The sequence below is a fragment of the Rhipicephalus sanguineus genome, chromosome 3, assembly GCF_013339695.2.
Source record: "Rhipicephalus sanguineus isolate Rsan-2018 chromosome 3, BIME_Rsan_1.4, whole genome shotgun sequence".
In the NCBI taxonomy this organism is placed as follows: Eukaryota; Metazoa; Arthropoda; class Arachnida; order Ixodida; family Ixodidae; genus Rhipicephalus; species Rhipicephalus sanguineus.
This window is the reverse complement of record NC_051178.1, coordinates 191,908,066-191,928,366: the sequence shown is the minus strand read 5'-3', so window position 1 is coordinate 191,928,366 and position 20,301 is coordinate 191,908,066. Positions and strand designations below refer to the sequence as shown.

At 43.4% G+C, this 20,301-nt stretch overlaps 1 protein-coding gene across 2 annotated transcripts; it reads left to right on the top strand.

Moving 5' to 3' along the window:
• The first annotated feature begins 1,701 nt into the window (after nucleotides 1-1,701).
• LOC119387933 (transcription initiation factor TFIID subunit 6) lies at nucleotides 1,702-19,272 on the top strand. 2 transcript variants are annotated; one of them, XM_037655513.2, is made up of 12 exons: nucleotides 1,702-1,979; nucleotides 2,379-2,465; nucleotides 5,839-5,992; nucleotides 6,336-6,392; nucleotides 7,748-7,911; nucleotides 9,829-9,894; nucleotides 10,848-10,925; nucleotides 12,115-12,216; nucleotides 13,365-13,489; nucleotides 14,434-14,692; nucleotides 16,631-16,801; nucleotides 17,487-19,272. In XM_037655513.2, exons 1-12 carry the CDS (start codon nucleotides 1,830-1,832, stop codon nucleotides 17,982-17,984), a joined length of 1,911 nt encoding a protein of 636 aa, XP_037511441.1. In that variant the 5' UTR covers nucleotides 1,702-1,829; the 3' UTR covers nucleotides 17,985-19,272. The 2 variants fall into 2 exon arrangements, with proteins under 2 accessions (XP_037511441.1, XP_049269712.1); XM_049413755.1 differs by having other exon boundaries at nucleotides 9,829-9,909.
• Nucleotides 19,273-20,301: the final 1,029 nt, after the last annotated feature.

Below are 20,301 nucleotides of genomic sequence, written 5' to 3'. Positions count from 1 at the left end.
TCAGTTCCGCTGCTCGAACCAGAGCGAGTAGAGAGAGAGAGTGAAAAAACTTTAGGGGGCCCTGCAACTCTCTTTTTCAGCATGGTCAGAAACTCCCGAAAACACGCTTGGCGCAGCACGCGGCCTGGGATTTACAATAAATTCTCAAAATCAGCTAAAAATTGCTTCCTCATCTCTCGGCAAATGATGTCATCTACTCAAAATCACTGCGTCATGGACTCAAGTTCCACGCCATTGGCTGATTTGAACATGGTGCGGTCGGTAGATACTGCGGCCGCCGCCACTTGCCCGCGCGCGCTATCTCGCTGAAAGTGCGCCGCGCGTTCGAAGAAAAACAAAACGTGCTCAAGGTCACGAGGCAAGCGTGACGTACCTTCTTCACCCCGTTAACCCCGTGCCATCCCTCCTAGCTTCCAGCGCTTTCGTCGGGACGGGAGAAAGCGCGCGACAAATGTTTGTAACTCCGCTCGTACTGGACAGGAGGAGGAGGAATAAACGTTTATTGCACGAAACGGTGTCGCGGTGCTAGTCCCGCGTCTACCCTAGGTGGGAGGTCAAGGGGCAGCGAAGGCCAGAAGGTTCGTACTGGAAAGACTAGAATTATTGCGGAGCTCCTATAGTGAAGCCATTCCACGGCTACTTGGAAAAGTGTTGTAAGGCTCCCTGTTTACTGTGGGTGGAGCCCCTCGTCCAGGGCCCCGGCATGGTCACCCAAGTTCCAGTTTGGGGAGTCGCGCCTCCCACAACCAACTCACTCTAGTAGGTGAATGCAGACAAACACCTACCCAAAGTGAGTAAAAAAGCCCGTGGTCAAGCAGTCGTGGCCATCGTGGTCCATATGTTCAACAAAATTCCAGCGCACAAGACTGCCGCTCTGCGCTGTGAAGTTATGTGTGTGCGTGTGTGTTCCCCCTCTCTTTCTTTACTCTTCTTTCAATCTCCCCCATCCCTTCCTCCTGTGCAGGGTAGCATACCGGTTATGTCAAACTGGTTAACATCCATGTCTTTCGTCCCCCCCCCCCCCCCCCCCCAGCGCCTCGTCTACTCTTCAAAGTAGAGGAGGCGCTGTTCTTTCAGCCCCTACTCGAACAGCTGAAAGGTTCAGGGCGTATTTCGTCACGCCATTGTCTCATCGAAAAGGGTTGAGTCTGCCCAGTCTACTGCGGATCAGTAGCAAGCGCCAAGTTTTTGAGAAAGTACACGTATACGTAACTAGTACACTGTAACGTAAGCAAGCCCCACGATACAGTGTACCTCTTCTAGTACACTGTACCATAGACTTTGTACCCACGATTGTTATGCATACCAGGGACCAGGGGCTTACGGGCTCACCGGCTTCAGTGTTTTTCATACAAACGAGTTGTTTGCAAAGAACAGAGTTTTTATTGTAAGCACGTCGTAAGACATAGAAAAGGTCCCTAAACAGCTGGTCGAGCCATGGGTCGAGCCTATTTCGTGGAAGCAACACTTTATATTAGCGATCTTACGAAACAGCAAGCGTTCTTCTAAAACAAGTTCAATGTTTCATTTTCGAATATAATTTTTTATAACATAATTATTATAAGTTGCGTTTTTTTATTGAATAATTAAAATTACAACGCTGTAGTTCTCTCGAATAAGAACTAAATATATTTTGTACAACAGCCAGCGCCATTAGTGGTAAGCCTGTGCTTTCGACTTTATGTGAGAAAGAGCACGCTTGCGCCTCGTGGAGGCTCCAACTAAAATGGCGCTGGTTGATCGTGGCGTTGTTCGGAAGGCTGCAGGATGATCGTTTCTCCGTGTTTGGACACCGGATCGGCACCTAAATTACTAAGCCGCTCTTCATCATGGCCTCAAAAGAGTCGAAAACAGTCAGCAACCTTTCGCCGGAGTCCATGAAGGTTATTGCCGAATCAATCGGAATTTCGAATTTACCCGACGAAGCAGCCAAAGAGCTTGCCGACGAGATCACATACCGTCTCAAAGTTATAGCTCAGGTATGTCATCGATCCCGCGGTTCCAGGCCGCGTGGATAAATGGACCACATCCTCCTCGATCTGTGCTTGATGTTTCTGCCGCCTGTGCTCAATAATATCCGCTAAAAATGCGAATTGTTCAAGCCGTGCCTTGACAGCGCTACTGCCCCGCTGAGCGCACTGCACGCGCATTCGCGCGCCAAGCGGCAGCGATTTGAAATCTAACGCCAGGGCATGCGCACTGAAAGAGCACGTAAATGAAACATTCCTTCGCCCCACTGTCATCTGCATCCGCGTATCGTGTAGCGCGTGCGATCGTGTTTCGGCTGCTTTGGGCGACGGTTTCTCTCCTACATAGTCGCTCGAGGCTCTTTTTCTCGCGTTTGTTTATTTCTTTTTTTTTTTTTACTTTTCTTACAGGATGCCAGCAAATTTATGGGACACGCGAAGCGAAGAAAACTGTCCACGTTCGATTTCGACAACGCGCTCAAGATGAAAAACGTCGAGGTAAGCGGCAAAATTTCGTTGTCGTGTTTGCGCGATGGCGCGCTCGCTGGCCTGTTTTAACCGCTGTCGTAAGCTGCTGCATGCCGCATGCGATGCACGCATCGCGGGAGGCTGCCGCTGGGGTTGCGGCGTCCTTCCAGTCTGTCTCGAGATCAGCATTTTTTTTTTCTTTCGCTTTTTGTAAACAAACCCCTCTTGCTGCTGCGAGCGTCACTCTTCTTGTGCGATGAAACTGTGCTGACCACAGCACGGTTTCACTTTGACTCGAACAACTTGTTATCTGTGCATCGCGTCGTAAAATATGGCCCGAGAGTTTATTTCAATTTTATTTAGTACCTCAATTTACGGTCTGAACTGATTGTGCGTGTAACCGCGCCCACATTTCTGCACATTTTCTTCTTTTCTCAAACTATGAGTGTTGGAGATAATTGTATACTCCACTTTTGGGGAGTCTAACCGTAGTTATTTCTTGCTGTTATACTATAATGATGTCCACTTGAACATGGTATACATTCCAGCATGTTATTGCATCCTAGAGAGATGAGCTGACTTTTGATATAGCATTAAACTTTATGGGTAATTAGGCTGATGGCTAAATGAGTGTCTCTTAAATGCTTTCGCTTTCACCATATTCTTACAGCAGCTTTTGTGTGAATAGGTGCTGCTTGGTAAATTGAAGTAAGTGCTTAATAGTATGTTGCACTTCTGCAATTCTGGAAGTGTCAGCCATACCGTAAGCAGTGTTACAGAATGCCTATAAAAAATAAAATAAAAAGGCATCCTAACAGCCCTGAACAAGGTCCTTATGACCTGTTGAGATTTTAACAGCATTTCTTGGGTCCAGTTTATAGATAAACAAGCATTAAATTTCGTTCTAAAGGAAGGAAACGCTCAAGCTTGGGAGTTTTGAGTACTTTTTCTTTTTAAAACAGGAGATGATCCGAGCTCAAGAAGATGCTCTCAAATTTGTCATAACAACACACCTGTGTGGTGTTTGGGATGTCAAGTTCTAATAGAGAAGCAATGCTCTTTGTGATGTCGGCTGACACCCAACCTTTTTCCAAAAAGCCAGATAAACAAGAGTTTAGATCTGAATAAACAATATTTTGCCTGTGTAAGCTCGTGCAGTATTGTTCTTTAGCTTCACTTCGACGTAGTACTGATGCTTACTTCCGAAGTCCACACGTGCCTTGCATATAGAAGAATCACACGTACAAGGCATGAACGTTGGGAAGCGTGTCTAATTTCTCTCAAAATGCTGGACCTGGCATTATAAACATTATAATGATGAATGGCATAGAAAATTTGCCACTCTTGTGTAGCTGTGTGCCTAGGTTGGCCATTTTAAAAAGAAAAATTAGTGTTGTGTACATTACTGTGCACACTACTTTACACTTTCTTTGTGTAAAGGTATGGCAAACATGTGTCTGAGGAGCCTTTTCTCCATGGCATGATTACTACAAGACATTGAAAGTAAATATATTTTTTTTGTCTGAAAGCTTCCTTGATGTCATGGTGTACAAATACGAGCAACAGTGATAAACGAGAGCCCTGGCAGAAGCGTTTTCCAAGAGCAGAAATCGGAAACCACTGCCTTTGTCTTGGTGGAAAATGATATTTTCTTAGACTGTACAAACATGGCCTCAGCAAGCATCAGCAGGATGTAGCAAGTAGCTGCAATAGCTTATACTGGACATACCTCAATTAAGGTCGCACAAATTAAAGAACAAACAATTAAGATCCATGGAAATTTTATGGCCACAATGTTAAGTTTATGGAGTGCGCTTAAAAATCTCACTTTCAACCATTTGCACAGTCTCCCTTTATTTTGGTCTGTGTGCTTAAAAGAAAGCATATTGAAAACCACACGAAGTCATTATGGTTTGCCACCCCTTGTATCGCATAGTTTCTCTGATTTTTTAAATCTTAAAAAGCTATGGCAAAAGGTAGTGTGTTATAAACAATTAAGAGATATGTTTTCAAGTTTGCTCTTTCAACTATGTGTATGGAAAGGTACTAATAAAAAGATTAGTAATTGATAACTACTAACTACATAGTTATAAGAATACAGCAGAATATTGGTGGCTTCTTGAGCAGGTTACTAACAAATACAGTCACTTAAACAAAAAAAAGGCTTTTTTTTTAAAGTTGTCTGAAACAACCACTATGCTATAATAAGCGGGCATGTTTTTTCTGCCGTCCATACAATCATGTATTTTCGTGCATATGTGCGTTTTCTAAACATGGAAGTGCATGAGAACGAGAACTTGTGTGCAAGCTGTAGAAAAGGTGTTATCTAAACATGTTTTGTTGCCTTTGGCTATGTATTTGGCAATGTATGACTGCACACTAATGTGAACAGGTGTTTTGAAAGAACTGATGGGGCAAACAAGTTGAATAAAGCGAGCAAGGAAACAGAGGTGCAAAAGGAGAGGATGTGTGTCAAGGACGTGTGAGCAGAAATGTCGAGAGAAGACTATAATTGGCTCTTAGCCATACACAGAGGCAATTGATGTGACAATACAATGATCCTAGGCAGTACCACTTTACAACAAAAGCCCCCATACTTCTCTACAGAAAAAGAAAAGAAATTCTTGTGAAAAGCAAAAGTGTTATTCTGGATCGGCAATAGCTTCACTTTTTCGCATTGTGGAGAGCAGTGCGATGCCTCATGGCAGTGATGGACGTTGCGTGCAGTCATAGTTTATTCAACATTCACCTAGGGTTTCATTTCCAACATAGAAAAATAAAAAAATATAGTTTGAGCAGCGTGAAAACATGGTACACATTAAGGAGACTTGAAAGATACCTATTTACGTGTTGTAGTGGAACGGTCATTATTCATAGCAGATCTGAGTGCAGCTATAAGTTACCTCCGTATTTAGCCCAGTCTTGTTGCACTTCCTAATTCAGTGACAAATTTAATAAATGTGGTGTTTGTTCATAATCTCATACCTTTACATGGCTATTGTAGTTCTTGGATGAGAGCATTCATTCAGTATTAGAAACTAGGTATTGATGATAGTAACCGGTTGAGAAATAACGGTTAACAAATGAAGCTGTGCCAGCGTAACTTGCACACGAGAAATTAAGCTATTTATTTTGTATTTTCTGAGTCATTCTAAACTACAGTGATAGTAACACGTTGCAGCGTAGATGTGTTTTCTTGCAGAGAGAATGAACAAGAAACAAAAAACATGACATTTCTTATGCTATGCAAAGACAAAATTTGTGTTGATAAGTTAATTTCGAATGGCAGCCACAATGTGTTTATATGCTCTGGCTTCTGAAAGTAGGGCTTTGTTTTATTCCTTGCACTTTTGTATAGCTCTTCTTTTTGCAATCTAATGACTCATCATTGTATCCATTTCAGCCACTCTACGGTTTCCATTGTCCAGACTATGTGCCTTTCAGATATGCCAGTGGTGGCGGCCGAGAGCTCTTCTTTGTTGAAGAAAAAGAGTTGGAGCTAAATGAAGTCATTAACTCTCAGTTGCCTAAGCTCCCACTGGATGTTTCCATAAAAGGTAGGGTCAATTACAATGTTCAATATAGTGTGTATATACTTAAAGAGATGCTTACAGTATTGCTATTAACCGCGACACGCCCTCTGCCTGGTTAAGGCAGAGTTTTGTTAGCAAAAAGTCTAACATCTCTGTTTCTTGGAATTATGAAATGGCTGAGGTCATCATAGTGTTTTCGTTGCATATGATTTTCTCAGTAAGAATTGAGGGGAAAACTATTTTAAACAAGATTCTCGGTGATTTGTCGTGAAAGTGGAAAGATGTGTTGCCTGTCCCATTGTTGTTGCTGTTGCTAGAATGTCTATATGCTTCATTGTGTGTTAATCGGTGTCTTTTTTCATTCCAGCTCATTGGCTGAGTATAGAAGGAATCCAGCCTACAGTACCCGAGAACCCACCACCTGGTATGGAAGGTTTTTCTCATTTTTGTTTTTCTCACTTCAGTGACATGTGCCGTTAGTAAAATGACTGTTATGCTGTAGTTCCTTTTGCTTGTTGCCACTTCCTTAAGAGCATGAGACCTTTCGGAGAACAATTAAGCAGTTATATATATGTAATCTTTCAATTACATGAGGCTGTAAAATGGCACAGTACTTACCAAATAATGGAACAGCTACCTGTTACTGTTGGGTTCAAGAATCATCGCTGTGTGATCTGAAACATGCAGTCCAAAACATGTTACACTTGTGCTGGGGTTAAAGGGGTGGTGCCATCAAATTTCAAGGCTATAACAAGCCTGTTATGGGTTTCCTCTGTATTCAAGGACATTCCACACGAAGGGTCGGACACAGCAAACGTTTAGAATATATTTTAATTCGCTGCCAAAGTGTACCTAAATGCCCATTCTCCCGATCGAAACCCATCGCTAGTGCGCCAACACTGACGTAGATCTGTAGGATAGGCAACGAAAGTTGTAGTGACGTCACACCAAATCTACTGTATTAACGTGAGTGACCTCCGGACCTCCGCCACTTCCGCAACGTACGTACCGGCTGTAGTGAACTAGAGTACATTCTAGTTCACTATAGTACCGGCAAAGCATCGGTTGCTAAATCACTCGCCGAGTTTCGATCGCTTTCTGGCTATGTGCGTCACAGCCTTGTGTGGTCACATGACCACGCCTCCTACACTTCTATGTCACTGCCCAAGCTCGGCGCCCAGAAACCGAAACCGAAAGTTGTCCACATCAAAAGGCGATATTAAATTATTTAGCGAGAATACATGAATCTTGGTGCGTGCATCATGCTTCCTGAAGCTATGGGAAACACCAACAGCAAAGAACGCGCAAGCCACAAATTTGGTGGCACCACCCCTTTAAAGACGACTTCGTGGGCAGAGTTCTTCAGTCATACCAGATGCAAAACTGTGTTCCGAAACCGATTCTGCGGGAGCCTGCACATTGACGCGCCATCTGGGAGCAGCAGTACAAAACACTAGAGCGCCGCCGCGGTGCCCTTTGCATGTGCTTTTCACAAGCTGCTCAACGCCGCACGCAGAGAAGGCGTTGTCATGAGCGTTTATTAGTTTATTTTTTGGTCAACAGATGATGCGACAATCAGCAGACCCCCGCGATTTCGGCCAATGGCATGTCCGGATTTTGATACGTGGGGCCTCTGGGGAGTTTCGCAACTCATGTGATTAAAGAACTCCGATCATGGGTGCATTGAAGTAGTAGACTAGAAGAATTTAAGCATAGGCAATTGATTCAGTACTGTCGACGTTAGCATGACATGGAAAGTACATTGCTCGTGCTGTGCAGTTTCCAAGGACCTGCAACGTGTGGAGAGCATTGACCCAGTCACCAAGCTGAGTAAGGTAGTGGTTCCTGGCTCCAAGGTACCCGGCCTTCCCAGCAAGCAAGAACGCACCAAGCATGTCGAAACTGTCCGCGTCAAGCAGCTCGCCACGCACGAGCTGTCTGTGGTAAGTGGCAGCTCGTATGCTAAGGGCCTGGATTGACCTTTCTTTCTGTCATAGGCACAGTCACGTTACTGGGAAAAAGAAACTCCATTTACCTGTATGTGCTTTTTTTTTTCCCCAGTAACGTGCTGGCGCATAGGCAAGTATGAATAGCCATATTTGATAGAATTCTCCATTATTCAGAATCGTGACAGAGTAGCTTACATGTAGGCATAAGGACATTCGCTGTCATGGAATATTTTCTATGGGTAGTCAGATGGTAACGAAACAGCCATGTCCATAGCTCTCATTTAAGCTCATATTCTAGCGATTGCAATGCCAACGTTTTTCTTTTTGCTTGAAAGTGCTTTATTTTTTTTACTTCTTTACATAATCATAGATACTCAGTTTTAAAATAGTTTTAAAATAAAAACAGTTTTAAAAATAAAACAGACAGGTCAGATGCAGAATTTAACAGCACGGTGTCCTATTACGCGTCATGATGTATAATAAAAGTCTTCATGACATACACTAATTAATCACTGTAAGTAAGTTAGAGATGCTGGTTCTCATGAAAAAAGCATTTGCTACATTGCTTGAAATTAAATGCAGTCTTAACCTCTAGGGGCAAAATATTTTAGATTTTTGTGACAGTGAATTCAATTACTCCTTCACCTCATACATTATAACAGTTTGGTAAGTTGAGGTTGCCTTTTAGAGCATGTCTAGTACTGTGTGTTGGAAAAGAAAAGACATTACGAGGAATAGGAAAGTTAGTGCACATAATTTTATTAACTGAAATTGATATCTTATAATAACTTCTTTATTTCCATCAACGATGGAGGAGACTGCGGGTAAAAGTTGCTTGAAACAAGCAACTTGACAGAGGCCCACAGCCACCTCTACAATGCAGGCAGCGATAGCACAGTTTCACAAAAGAAAAGAAAATCATATAGAACACAATATTCAGAATACAAATATATCCAAAAAAATTTTACAATTTCATACAAAACAAAAAAAAAACAGCCACAACAGTAAAAAAGAATGAAGAAAGCAATATTTTTCTCCTATTTACTATGTTTACTATGATTAAATAGTGCATTAACCGATAACACGTGCTGTGTTTGGAAAATGTCTTGAGATGTATCCCTGCTGCTGTTTGGATTACTGATTATTTTCAGGGCCCTTTTCTGTAGTTTTTGTAGAGGTTGTAAGTATGTCATGTAAGTCACGTCCCATGATTCTAAACAATAGCTAATATGGTTATGGTAAAACGCATATAGTAAAGGGATTTGAGTACTTCTCGAGGGAGATATTGTTTTGCTTTAATTAGGTAGTTTATAACAGTATGCGACCTTCTTGTATTGTCGTGTTCAGTCATAGGAAGGGTCTCCCAGACAAAAAACAACAAATTTTCTGGCTAAGTGACTAAGTGAGAGTGCTGTCACTTGCTCTGTTGCGACAACATTACTATGGCGACTGGAGGTTCAGAAGCTATGCTATAGATGTACGTATTCGAAGCTTTAGAGCAGCAAACATTTAAGTTGTAACATGTATTCCATTAACAAATGCAGATTGGCTCTGTAGCTATGTGTGTACATCTCGAAGCAGCCTGTCAGGTGTAGCACTCCAGTGTGCGACTGCCAGCTAGCGCAAAGCTAAAATGAAAGGCTGCATATGACACTGCATGCTTTCCACTGAAATCTCTGGCTGCCAACGATATGGTTCCCTTGTAACTTGTACCTTACGGCACTTCCCTGTATCTAATGGCGTATAAAGAGTTCAACAAAATTAAGAAGTAAGGGTCTGGGAGAGTGTTTTGCAGGCATTTGGTGCTAGCAGATGACGCTTCCTAATAATATTATTTACAGAATCTACGTTTCTGCATTATATATGAATGTAAATAATCCACTTTCATATTTTGTCCTTTTTGTTCTCCAGGAGCAACAACTTTACTATAAGGAAATTACAGAAGCCTGTGTTGGATCTGATGACTCGCGGAGAGCGGTGAGTGTCAGACAGGTGCAGATGCTTTTTTTTTTTGTGCTTGTATACGTAGTTCTCTCGCATGCTTGCTAGGAGCATTTGTAAAGTTTCTATCGTTGGTAGTACCATGAATTTGGAACAGGCACACACAATACTCATCCAAACGAGTCTTTCCTGTTTTCGATAGATGGAAAGATTGCATCCTAACATAGTACACTGTACCGCCACTGGAACATCAAATCTAAAACAAACCAAAAAGGCAGCATCCATCAGAAAGGTTTGCTGAAACATGAGCGGTGATCCATTTTTGCCATTTCAAGGGACACAGTGCTGAGCTGGTGGCAGCTTAGCGTTTAGTGTCATGTGACCACGAGCTTGATGTGCAGGTGACTGGTGCAAATCATGCGCTCGATGAAAGTGGCAAATGTCATGCGCCAGAGGTAGCACATGCATGGTCTAGATTAACAAGTGCTTTTTTTGGCACTGCACACTAGGTGGTGGCATGTAGAGACAGTCATGCAAATAGTCTACGTTTTGCTACTCTACATGCAGCTTTCAGGTGGTTAGTGAAACAAGATAGCCTGTAATGTTCCGGAATGCAAACCACGTGATGATGGCAGCGCCTATCTCCAAAATTCTCTGTAACAAATTGTGGCATTTTGACTGAGTACTTAGTCTGATAAAATAGCAGCCGAAGTGCCTGTATTACAGTAGAAATTAGCAATGGAAAACACTCATGCATTAATTTTTTTGTGCATGTTGAAGGGGTACCAACACGAAAAACTTTTGTCCTCTCTTCTGACCTTAATGTACTAGCTGTAGACTCTTTATTAACATTCGGGCTCAAGTGAGTGTGTTAGTACTCTGTCGCATGCTTTTCTGCCCCATCTCCAATACTATTGTTATGTTTTTTTGACGGTTTATGGCAGTCACACTACGACTTGCAAACATTTTTGCATAATTTTTCTCTGCAGGAAGCGCTGCAGAGCTTGGCTTCAGATCCAGGTCTCCACCAGATGCTGCCACGGTTATGCACTTTCATCTCGGAAGGGGTGAGCAGAATTCACGTACAGTGCATGAGGAAGGGCACTCCATCGGTTGTGCTCGTCGATACCAATGAAGGGATTTAGTGCATTACTGTTGTATGTTTCTTGCTCTGAATGCAGAGGTTTTACATGCCAAAAATGTTTTTCGGAACTCTAAGACAGCCTTCTCAAGGTCGCTGGTTGTGGCACAATAAGTCACTTTCCTGTTGATTATCGAAAAAAAAAAAAAGAAACATGCATCTGATTTTGAAGTACGAGAGAGTGCGGCTTGCTGTATTCTGTATGTTTCTTATCATTAAGAAACGAGCTTACATCTGCAAAAAGACAACCTGATTTCATTCAAAATAATTAGTGCAATGTTTCAGGCTTGCAAGAAGCTAACAGCGCAAAATTTTGCCGTTGCTCGCCATTTTCTTTACTAATAGGTCATCTACGTGCCAAACAGTCCTCAAAGCAGGAAGCTTTTGTCTGGACTGATTTAGAACTTTTCTTTGCTACAAGTGTAATATGCAACACTACAGGAGAACGAAGTATTCATCATGAGTGTGTGCGTGTCCTCTCATATCACACCTGTCTTATTACTGTTAACAAGACAGGCTGCAGCTGGCCTGTCATTTTGTCCGTGGCATTGTTAGGAAAAGGAAAATATTTCTCTCGTTGACACTATAAAGACCCAGCATCACTATTTTCATGTGTGGCATAATTAAGCCATGCCGCTTTTCGGTTGAAGCATACATGCTGTTGCAGGCGTGCACATGCATAGTACGTTATTGGCACCGGGATTGGTAGGACGAAAGGGACAAAAGCCTCCGAGATTGTGACAAGAGACGCCATACGAGAACTTTTCACGACTTTTCTACTAGGGGAAAGGCGCATGCACCATCGCACCATGAGAGAGGTAGATTGCTGCCTAAACAGCACAACTGTCCCCAATTTGTATGGTTTTGTATTTGACTGCCGCACCTCTTTACATCTTTCTCACTCACCGGAACTCATGAAGCATATTTTCCCAGTCTTTTCAGGCTCTGTTTAGCAAGATACTAATGTATGCTATCATTCACGAAATTTCAGTAGTGCTTACTTTGACTATATCATTTCGTAAGTTTTAAGGTAGCAGGTTTGTGTTGTAGTGTATGGTTCCATATCTTGTACCTGTTTCTGTGGTTTATTCGTGACACTTACTCCGCATTTCCAGGTGAAGGTGAATGTCGTGCAGAACAATCTGGCATTCCTCATTTACCTTATTCGAATGGTCAAGGCACTGCTGGACAACCAGACTTTGTACCTCGAGAAATATGTAAGTGACCAGTACTTCACGATATGGGTTGCTGAGATTAACTTATTTCTTCCCGTGAGAGAAGGGGAACTAGTTGTCAGGTTCTGCTTGCACAGTTCAAGAGTGCCAGCATGAATTATTTGTATCTTTAGTTGCCCTTGTTGATTAATGGAAACACCTTAGCCAGTAGTTGCGCATTCCATCAAAACATGCACCACATTTTTTGATAACAGGCTTTCTCTCCTGAATGCATAGAGCTCCTTAGAGCCAAACACCTTTTGTAAGCATATAGCTCACAGATGATGTTGATGTTAATGTGCATGACGGATACATGTTTATGGGTCGTTTCAACGGTGGTGTGCAAACGTACTTGCTCTGAAGTGCTTCTAAACGTTGATTTCTTTGTCTTGCGAAAAATGAACATGCAGTAGAAGGTTTATGAATAATGTACTCGTGAAACGTAATGCAGAAATTTAATTAATTTGTGAACTTTTGTTCTTTTTTAACCCCTTAAGTGCTTATGATGACCTGAGTTCGTCATGAGCAGTCGTCACTTTTTTGCTTATGACAACCTGTGCTCGTCATGACTCTTCAGCAGCGTTTCAAGCAGCTTTTGATGAGTGCAGCTCGTCAAATGGTGTTTTCCTTTTTAAGACATAGATGGCAGCATGGGTTCCATGATTGGCGCTTTTATTGAATGAGAGTCTGCACACTAAACGGCGAAATGCATGCCTTGCGTTTCGTGCGCATTTTAAACGAACATGGTGCAGTGCCGTGTTTGAACGCTACCACACGGATGGTAGCCTCATCTAGTTTGACTTGAACTATCGAGGAATAGTGCATTTTGTCCACGGGAAGTCAGGTGGAACCCTTACTTTCTGGAGTTGCAGAAATTGCTTTCGGAATACACATCAATTGTCCCAGGTATAGGGTATATTACATGACGGTAAGAAATATGACGAATAAAGCATTTTTATCTGTCGTAAAATGTTTTCACAAGTATTTTTCTGTTTTGAATGTTACTGAAGCATTTCACGTCATACAAAAAATTGGCAATTTTCGAACAATTTTTCGTGATTTAATCGGCACTTAACGAGTTAAGGAGACAGCGGCGTTCTTTTGTAAATGAGACGTTCTACACAACAGCACTTGCGTATTTCCTCTTGTAGTTGCATGAGCTGATACCCTCGGTGGCGACATGTATTGTGAGTCGGCAACTGTGCACCAGGCCTGACGTGGACAACCATTGGGCACTGCGAGACTTTGCATCCCGTCTGATGGCCCAAATCTGCAAGTGAGTCTCCTCCCAGTCTTACTGTTGGAGTGTGTCAACCTACACCTGAGGTGGGCACCTAAACAGTGTGGTTGACTTCTTTTAGCTTGTTTGCGTATAATGTGAAACAAACAACACCCGCTCCTTCCCGTCTCCATGGCATTGCTCTGAAAGCCACAGAGGCAGGAAAGAGCTGGGGGGAAGTGTCACATTTAACAGAACAGGCCAAGAAAAGTTGGGACACCTTGTAGTCACATCGAGGTAAACTTGGCCTTCTTTCTTTCCCCGCTGCACTCAAAGCACGCTCTTCCTCAAAGTCAACGTGGAGGACAGTAGTGTGTTGAAGCTGCATTTGCACATTCCTACAAATACTATAAACATGTCAGTTTTGCATAAGCTCATCTGGAGAAAATGTACACAGAATGGTCAGCAAAAGCACTTGAACAGGTGTGCATCATTGAAAACCTACTGGGAACCAAGCACACATGCCCGTATATGCCAAGTACAGGATTGTCTGTTAGGCAGACTTTTATAGAGAGAAAAGACGAAAGGAACGGCTCCATGACGGTTGGTTGACAGCTGGCTTCATGATGTAATACTTCTAGCTGGTTTAGTTTCTCCCTTCGTTTAGTTTCTCCCTATAAAAATGTCAAGACAAGCCAAGCCACAGCTCTACCCTTATTTTCTGTTAACACATGATTTCAAGGCAGCGTGGGTATAGAATTGAAATCGCTGCTTTGGTATCCCTTTAATATCCCCCTCTCTCTCTTTCTCATTATGCTTTTTCATATTGCCATAGAAGTCTCGGAACACTGCCATGAAACTCGTGGAACTCACTTACTACAACCCATAGTCCACTGTGAAGCTTCTGAACATTAAAGCTTGCACTGTGTCTTCTGACTCCCTGTGTCTTCTTAATATTGCTACTGCAGTGATTCTGACGCACTCCTTTTCTGTTCCCACAGGAACTTCAATACAAGTACCAACAACGTGCAGACCCGCGTGACACGCATGTTCAGCCGTGCACTGCAGAACGACAAGATGCCACTTGCATCTCACTACGGGGCTGTCTCGGGGTTGGCTGAGCTCGGGCCCGAGGTGGTGCGGTCCTTCGTGCTGCCACGAGTGCGGGCCTTGGGTGAAAAACTGCGCCAGGGTCTCGAGGAGCCCGGTGTCTCGCCCGTGGACAAGAAGGCAGCTGAGCACATCAAGCAGCTGCTTCTGGTATGCTTTGACACCAGGCTTTTCCAGGCACACACGCTGTTTCACATACGACGCAGCACTACGAAGTCTAAAGAGGCTTCTCTTACTGCTTGCATTTGTAACCATAAAATATGCATAAAGGGCCAGCAAGCAAGCTCAGGCATTTTTTTACACCTCCCATACAAGCTTGCTAATTCATGCAGAAGGTTGCAGGTATCACATTTTGCAAATGGCATGCAGCGCAGATGTGCGGTAGCATCTGCGCTGCATGCCGCGCAGATGCTCCATTTCAAAAAACAATTCCGGCGCCCCTCTCCTGTGCCTGACCAGTCCTTTAAGCCTGCGCAGTGACGTAATGTTGCCCATGAGCAACATTACGACACTGCACCGGCGAAAAGTACAGATTTTGTCTATTGGTCCTTTGCACTACGAAACGGCGCCTTGGCCCTGCGGTGATGCAATTTTGGCAGCGCAGTCCCTCTGCCGTTTTGATGGAGCTGAGACTACCGGGACAAGCGGTATCACCAGAATGAAAGCCTCAGAGATCAAGAGGTGTCTCGTGACTTTACCGCACGGGGAAGGGTGCATGCACCATGGCATATTTGGTAACCTCGCCAGTGCCTCGCACCATGATTTCTCACCCCGCCACTCTGACACGAGCAACATGTTGAGGAAGCCCTGCTCGGTCGTTGGATGCGTGCTGATGATGTAATCACTGACGTCGTGTTACGTTGCCGAAGTGGGCGTAGTCATGACAAAGGGCCTACCCCTCTTCGCTGCTGAGAAGGGTGGGAAGGCCGAGCGAGAAACCAAAACCAGCCGAAGCGGGTTCTTCTATATCCTGTAACTTTCTTATTACAGCACTTATTTGCAAAATTCTTGCGGCAGCATGACATCATACTAGTGCGCAGTTATCTCTCCATCACAAACTTTGGACCGCAAGGTTTCTTACTGGCCCTTTAACATACGAAGGAATGATAAAGATGTAGGTATGTATCATGTAAGTTAATCTTGAGTCTCATACTGTTATGTCACAACGTGAAATGGTTATTGCATAGAAGGCATAGCAGACCTGAATCCATTCACTGAGCAAGCCGAGTGACATGTTTCTGCAGCAACTGGCCATGGCTTTCATCACTTGGACTTTGGAACCTAAGGAGTATGACGCACACTGGACGCACAAATATGCAAAAATAAAATTGAATTTGATGTACACTCACGCCCACAAATTGTAGTTATGATGCGTGAAGTATGGACTTTGATGTAATGAAGTAGGTAAAACTGGCAATCAGGCCCGTAGCCAGGAATTTTTTTCAGGGGGGGGGGGGGGGCACTTGACGAAAACCTTGACTATTTGAGAAAAACACCTACTTTTCATTATTTATTTTTGGCAAAAACACCTATTTTCATTATTTATTTTTGGTAAAAACACCTACTTCACCAAAATTTCAGGGGGAGACCCCCCCCCCCCCCCGGCTACGGGCCTGCTGGCAGTGTTTGTCGATTCATGCGAAGATAAATCCCGTTGCTTCTCAAAAACCTAGAATAGGTGAAAAATTGTGCAATGTTATTTCTTATTAATCCTTTGTGGTCCGAAACCTTCACCTACCTTCTGTCCATTCCAGTCTGAAACTAAAGAAATCAAAGCTCAAGTAAAAGAAGTTTACTTGCTTCGGTAAGACGGCAACTTGGGCAAGTTGCCATCTACTTGCTTATTTAGAATTGGCGCATAACGCATTGAGAAAGTGGGTGCGTGAATCAACCACAAGAGAACTTGTCGAACAGTGTCCGATCATGGACCGCTGTGGCCGTGTTGTGTTGTTGTGAGGGGCCCGACAACGGATTTATTTTTTGCTTGCATTCGGTTATTTTTACACTAGTGGTATTGCTCAGTTGTTGAAAAAGAAAAAGAACTTATTTATTTCTCCTCTGCCTCCCTTTCCTCATTCTGCCGAGTAGAGGGTGCTGGCGCCGGTGTTGAAAGCAACGCGGACGCCACCTGACAATGCGGACGAGTACCGGGCAGAGTACGGCTACCTGGGGCACCTTCTGCATGCCCAGGTGGTTAGGGCTCGCATGCAGCCCACCACCACGGCATCGGTAGCACGCACCACTCTTACAGTTACGCAGGTGTGTGTGACCTCACGAGTTATTTGCTTCGCATGTCTTGTGTACTAACATGTTCCATGGGCGTGACATTACACAACATACAGGTGACTTGAGACTAATACAAAATACGACTTGCTGTCACCAGTAAAGATCACACCTCTTGATATGCGATGATCTATTTCAACTTGGAATCACCAAGAGCGTAGCACGAAAACGTTGTTTCTCACGAGAGTAACGGAATGCTTGTACTGCGAAAGCACCCAGCTACTTTGTTAGATTTCTCTCTCAATGGAATCTCGCTCCCAGCTTTTGTATTCAAGCCCAATGTATGGTAACTGCAGCATTTATTTGCAGTTCTCTGCATAATGAGCAGCCTGTGATGTTTGAATGTGTCAGCCAAGACCAGTAGTGTTTATAAAGCAAGAAACGGAGAATATTAATTTCTGGGGTACGATTAATGCCAGAAAATAAAAATACCGGTAAACTTGTTTTAGAAAAAGCTTATTGTACTGACAGTGAAGGCTTGTTGACAAGGTATAAGTGTAGTATGAAAAGTTTTGCGGGCTTTGCGCCATTATACACGTGCTTGACAGCATGCTATGAGGGTGGTGAAAGGTCATCAATTTCATTGTAGCTTTTTTTTTTTTTTTATGCGACCCCAGGTGAACTAGCTCTAAATTAATATGGGACATTCTTTTTTTCCCAGCCGTCTCGTCTCCTTCAAGCTGCGCCACGTGCATCTTCACTAGTTCCCACTCCTCGGGTTCCCACAGCATCGCTGCCGGGAGCGCCGCAGAAGTATGTCATCGTCACGTCCAACCCTCCACGTTTGGCCGCACCGGCAAGCCCACTCGCCAATGCTGCCACGAGTGTTGTCAACAACAGTAACAGTAGCACCAGCACCGTCGCCTCGACGCCGACGCTGGTGAAGATTGTGACGGCAGCACCAACACCCCAAGGCAACACAATCCAAACCAAGACCGTCACCTCATCTGCCTCACTGACCAAAGTGGTTGTGGTCACCATGGCTCAGCCATCCAATGTTGCAGTCAAGGGGATATTCTCAACGGCAACGTCATCTGCCGCGCAGTTGCATCACCCGGTGACTACCGTGGCTGCCACAACGTCGGACTCTGCGGCCACTGCAACCATTCAGGTGGCAGAAGTCAAGGAAGAACCCGAGGAAATAATGGACCCATCATGAGACATGGGAAAGGTGCGCGTGGTGGACGACAGTGCTCTCTGTACACTAGTGCCCTCCAGGGATGTGTTGTGGCAAACTGTTTTTTTTTTTTTTTTTATCATTTTCAAAACATTGTGTACATAGGAGCTTGAGCATGATGCCACTTCTGCCGACCATGCCCTGTCAGTGATTCAATTTAATTTCTCACTGTCATCCTCCCCTCTGTGCTGCTTCCTTATTTTCATAATGACACCAGAATTGACGTGTACAGTGAGCTCTTTGTTTCAAAGAAAACATGAGGTGTGCAGGCCATCTCGGCTTCATAGGGAGGAGGAGGTGTAAAAGGGCAATGTGCATCAGAAGGAGCGTTATACATGTATATAAAGCTTCGTGAAAGGCATGTAGGAAAGCTTATTGCTTGTTTTGGATACTTATTTTATTTTACTTCTTTTTGTTGATAAATGTTCTTCTTTTGGATTTGTAGTTTACTTTGCCAAGCTGGAATTGTACAAAATATGGATGCTCTTGGTGGGCTAAGATTGCCTCTTGCAAATCACAGCTGGAAAAAAAAATTATGTGGGGGTGGCGGTAGGGTTGGCTAGGAAAGCAGCAAGAAGTTGATTTTTCATTGCAATATGAAGTGTTCTGCCTGTGCAAACTGCACACTTCCTAATATCTGAGAGAATGTTCGAATGCCAGCAGGTTACTGTTGAGTTCCCTTTATCTGTTCATCGTACTATGTAGATAAAAGAACGGGCTGTAATGCGTCGGCCAACTTTTTGTTCATATTGCTTGTATGTTTGTTGTGACCACTGATAGCCATCTTGTTGGGCATCCTCTTTGTAACTTTTCGGATAGGTTGATTGTGTTCTGATGACAGGAATTGAAAGCTGTTGAAAATTCCATTTTGAATCATTGCTATGGCTGGTTGTCATTGCCATCTGATATGCACAGTCACTGCAGCAGTCAGTGTTAATGTCCACAGGACTCAATTGCCAAAGAGCCAACAGCACTTGTCATCAACTCAGTTGCTGCACCGCTTTGAATGTTTTCGTGTTAAAGACGCAGGTGTTCATCTTTTGCCTTACACCCTTTACCTATCTCATTTTGTGTAAATGTTGTGTCTGGAAATTATTTCGGGGAGCTTTTTTTACATCACTGCATAAAGTATGGACGCTACCTTTTTCATCAAGACGGCATGAAACACTTCATAAATGTTTGTATCTTGCCATTGTAAAAAAAGAACACTGTTTACATCAGACTTTCGGCATCACTTGGCGCGCCACGTTATAAATACGTTTGATAATGATGCCTGTGTGCCATGTTATTGAGTTCACGAGGCGTGTTCTGACCTAGCTTTCACGATATACATGTGAACTTCACAAAGATGCTGTCTTCCTTTTCATCACAGCTAACGAAATTTGTGCCAAGTAAGTTTCTATTTGTACCTGCATCTAAATCATCTAATTGCAGCACGATGACAGTCAAGTAGGCAGGAAAAAGTTGTCCTTATGTTTTTTTTTTTTTTTCATACTTTGTGAGTGAACGTTACTGTATAAAACTACGCTTTCACATGAGAGGAACTGTTCTCTTGTGATCCTGATTACCTTTGGCTTGTGAAAGGCATTACTCAGTATGCTAGGAATTTTGTGTACATACAAAACTACATCTTACTGGCTGTGTTAAACATTAGTAGGGATGAGCAACAAGTGTAATGTCAAATGCAGCTGCAGTACACAAACAAAACTACATGTTACTGCTAGTGTTAAACAATAGTAGGTATGAGCAACAAGTGTAATAATGCCAAATGCAGCTTCAGTACAGAAACTAAACTACATGTTACTGGTAGTGTTAGTGAAAAATTCGTAAACAGGGTTTGTGTGCTGGAGCCGTTGTCTCGACAAGCGGACTTGTCTTCTAGGCTGCAACCTTGAAGCCTTGAAGACGAGTCTGCTTGTCAGAACGTCGGCTCCAGCACACAAACACTGTTTACGAATTTTCCATCGCAAGGCTTCCATCATCCCCCGACTCCTGCTAGTGGTAAACAGCACTAGGTATGAGCAACAAGTGTAATAATGCCATATGCAGCTTCAGTACAGAAACTAAACTACATGTTACTCGTAGTGTTAAACAATAGTAGCCTAGGTATGAGCAACAAGTGTAACGCCAAATGCAGCCTCAATGCAAAATTCGGATAACTGTAAGAAAGGGTCACTTCTCTGGACAGCTTGTAAGCTCTGTGAAGCGATTTTGAAATGTTGGTGTTACGAAAAAAATTAAATTTTTTTAAGCAGCAATCCTTATCACAAGGAGGTTGTAGGTATGGACCCCCTATAAG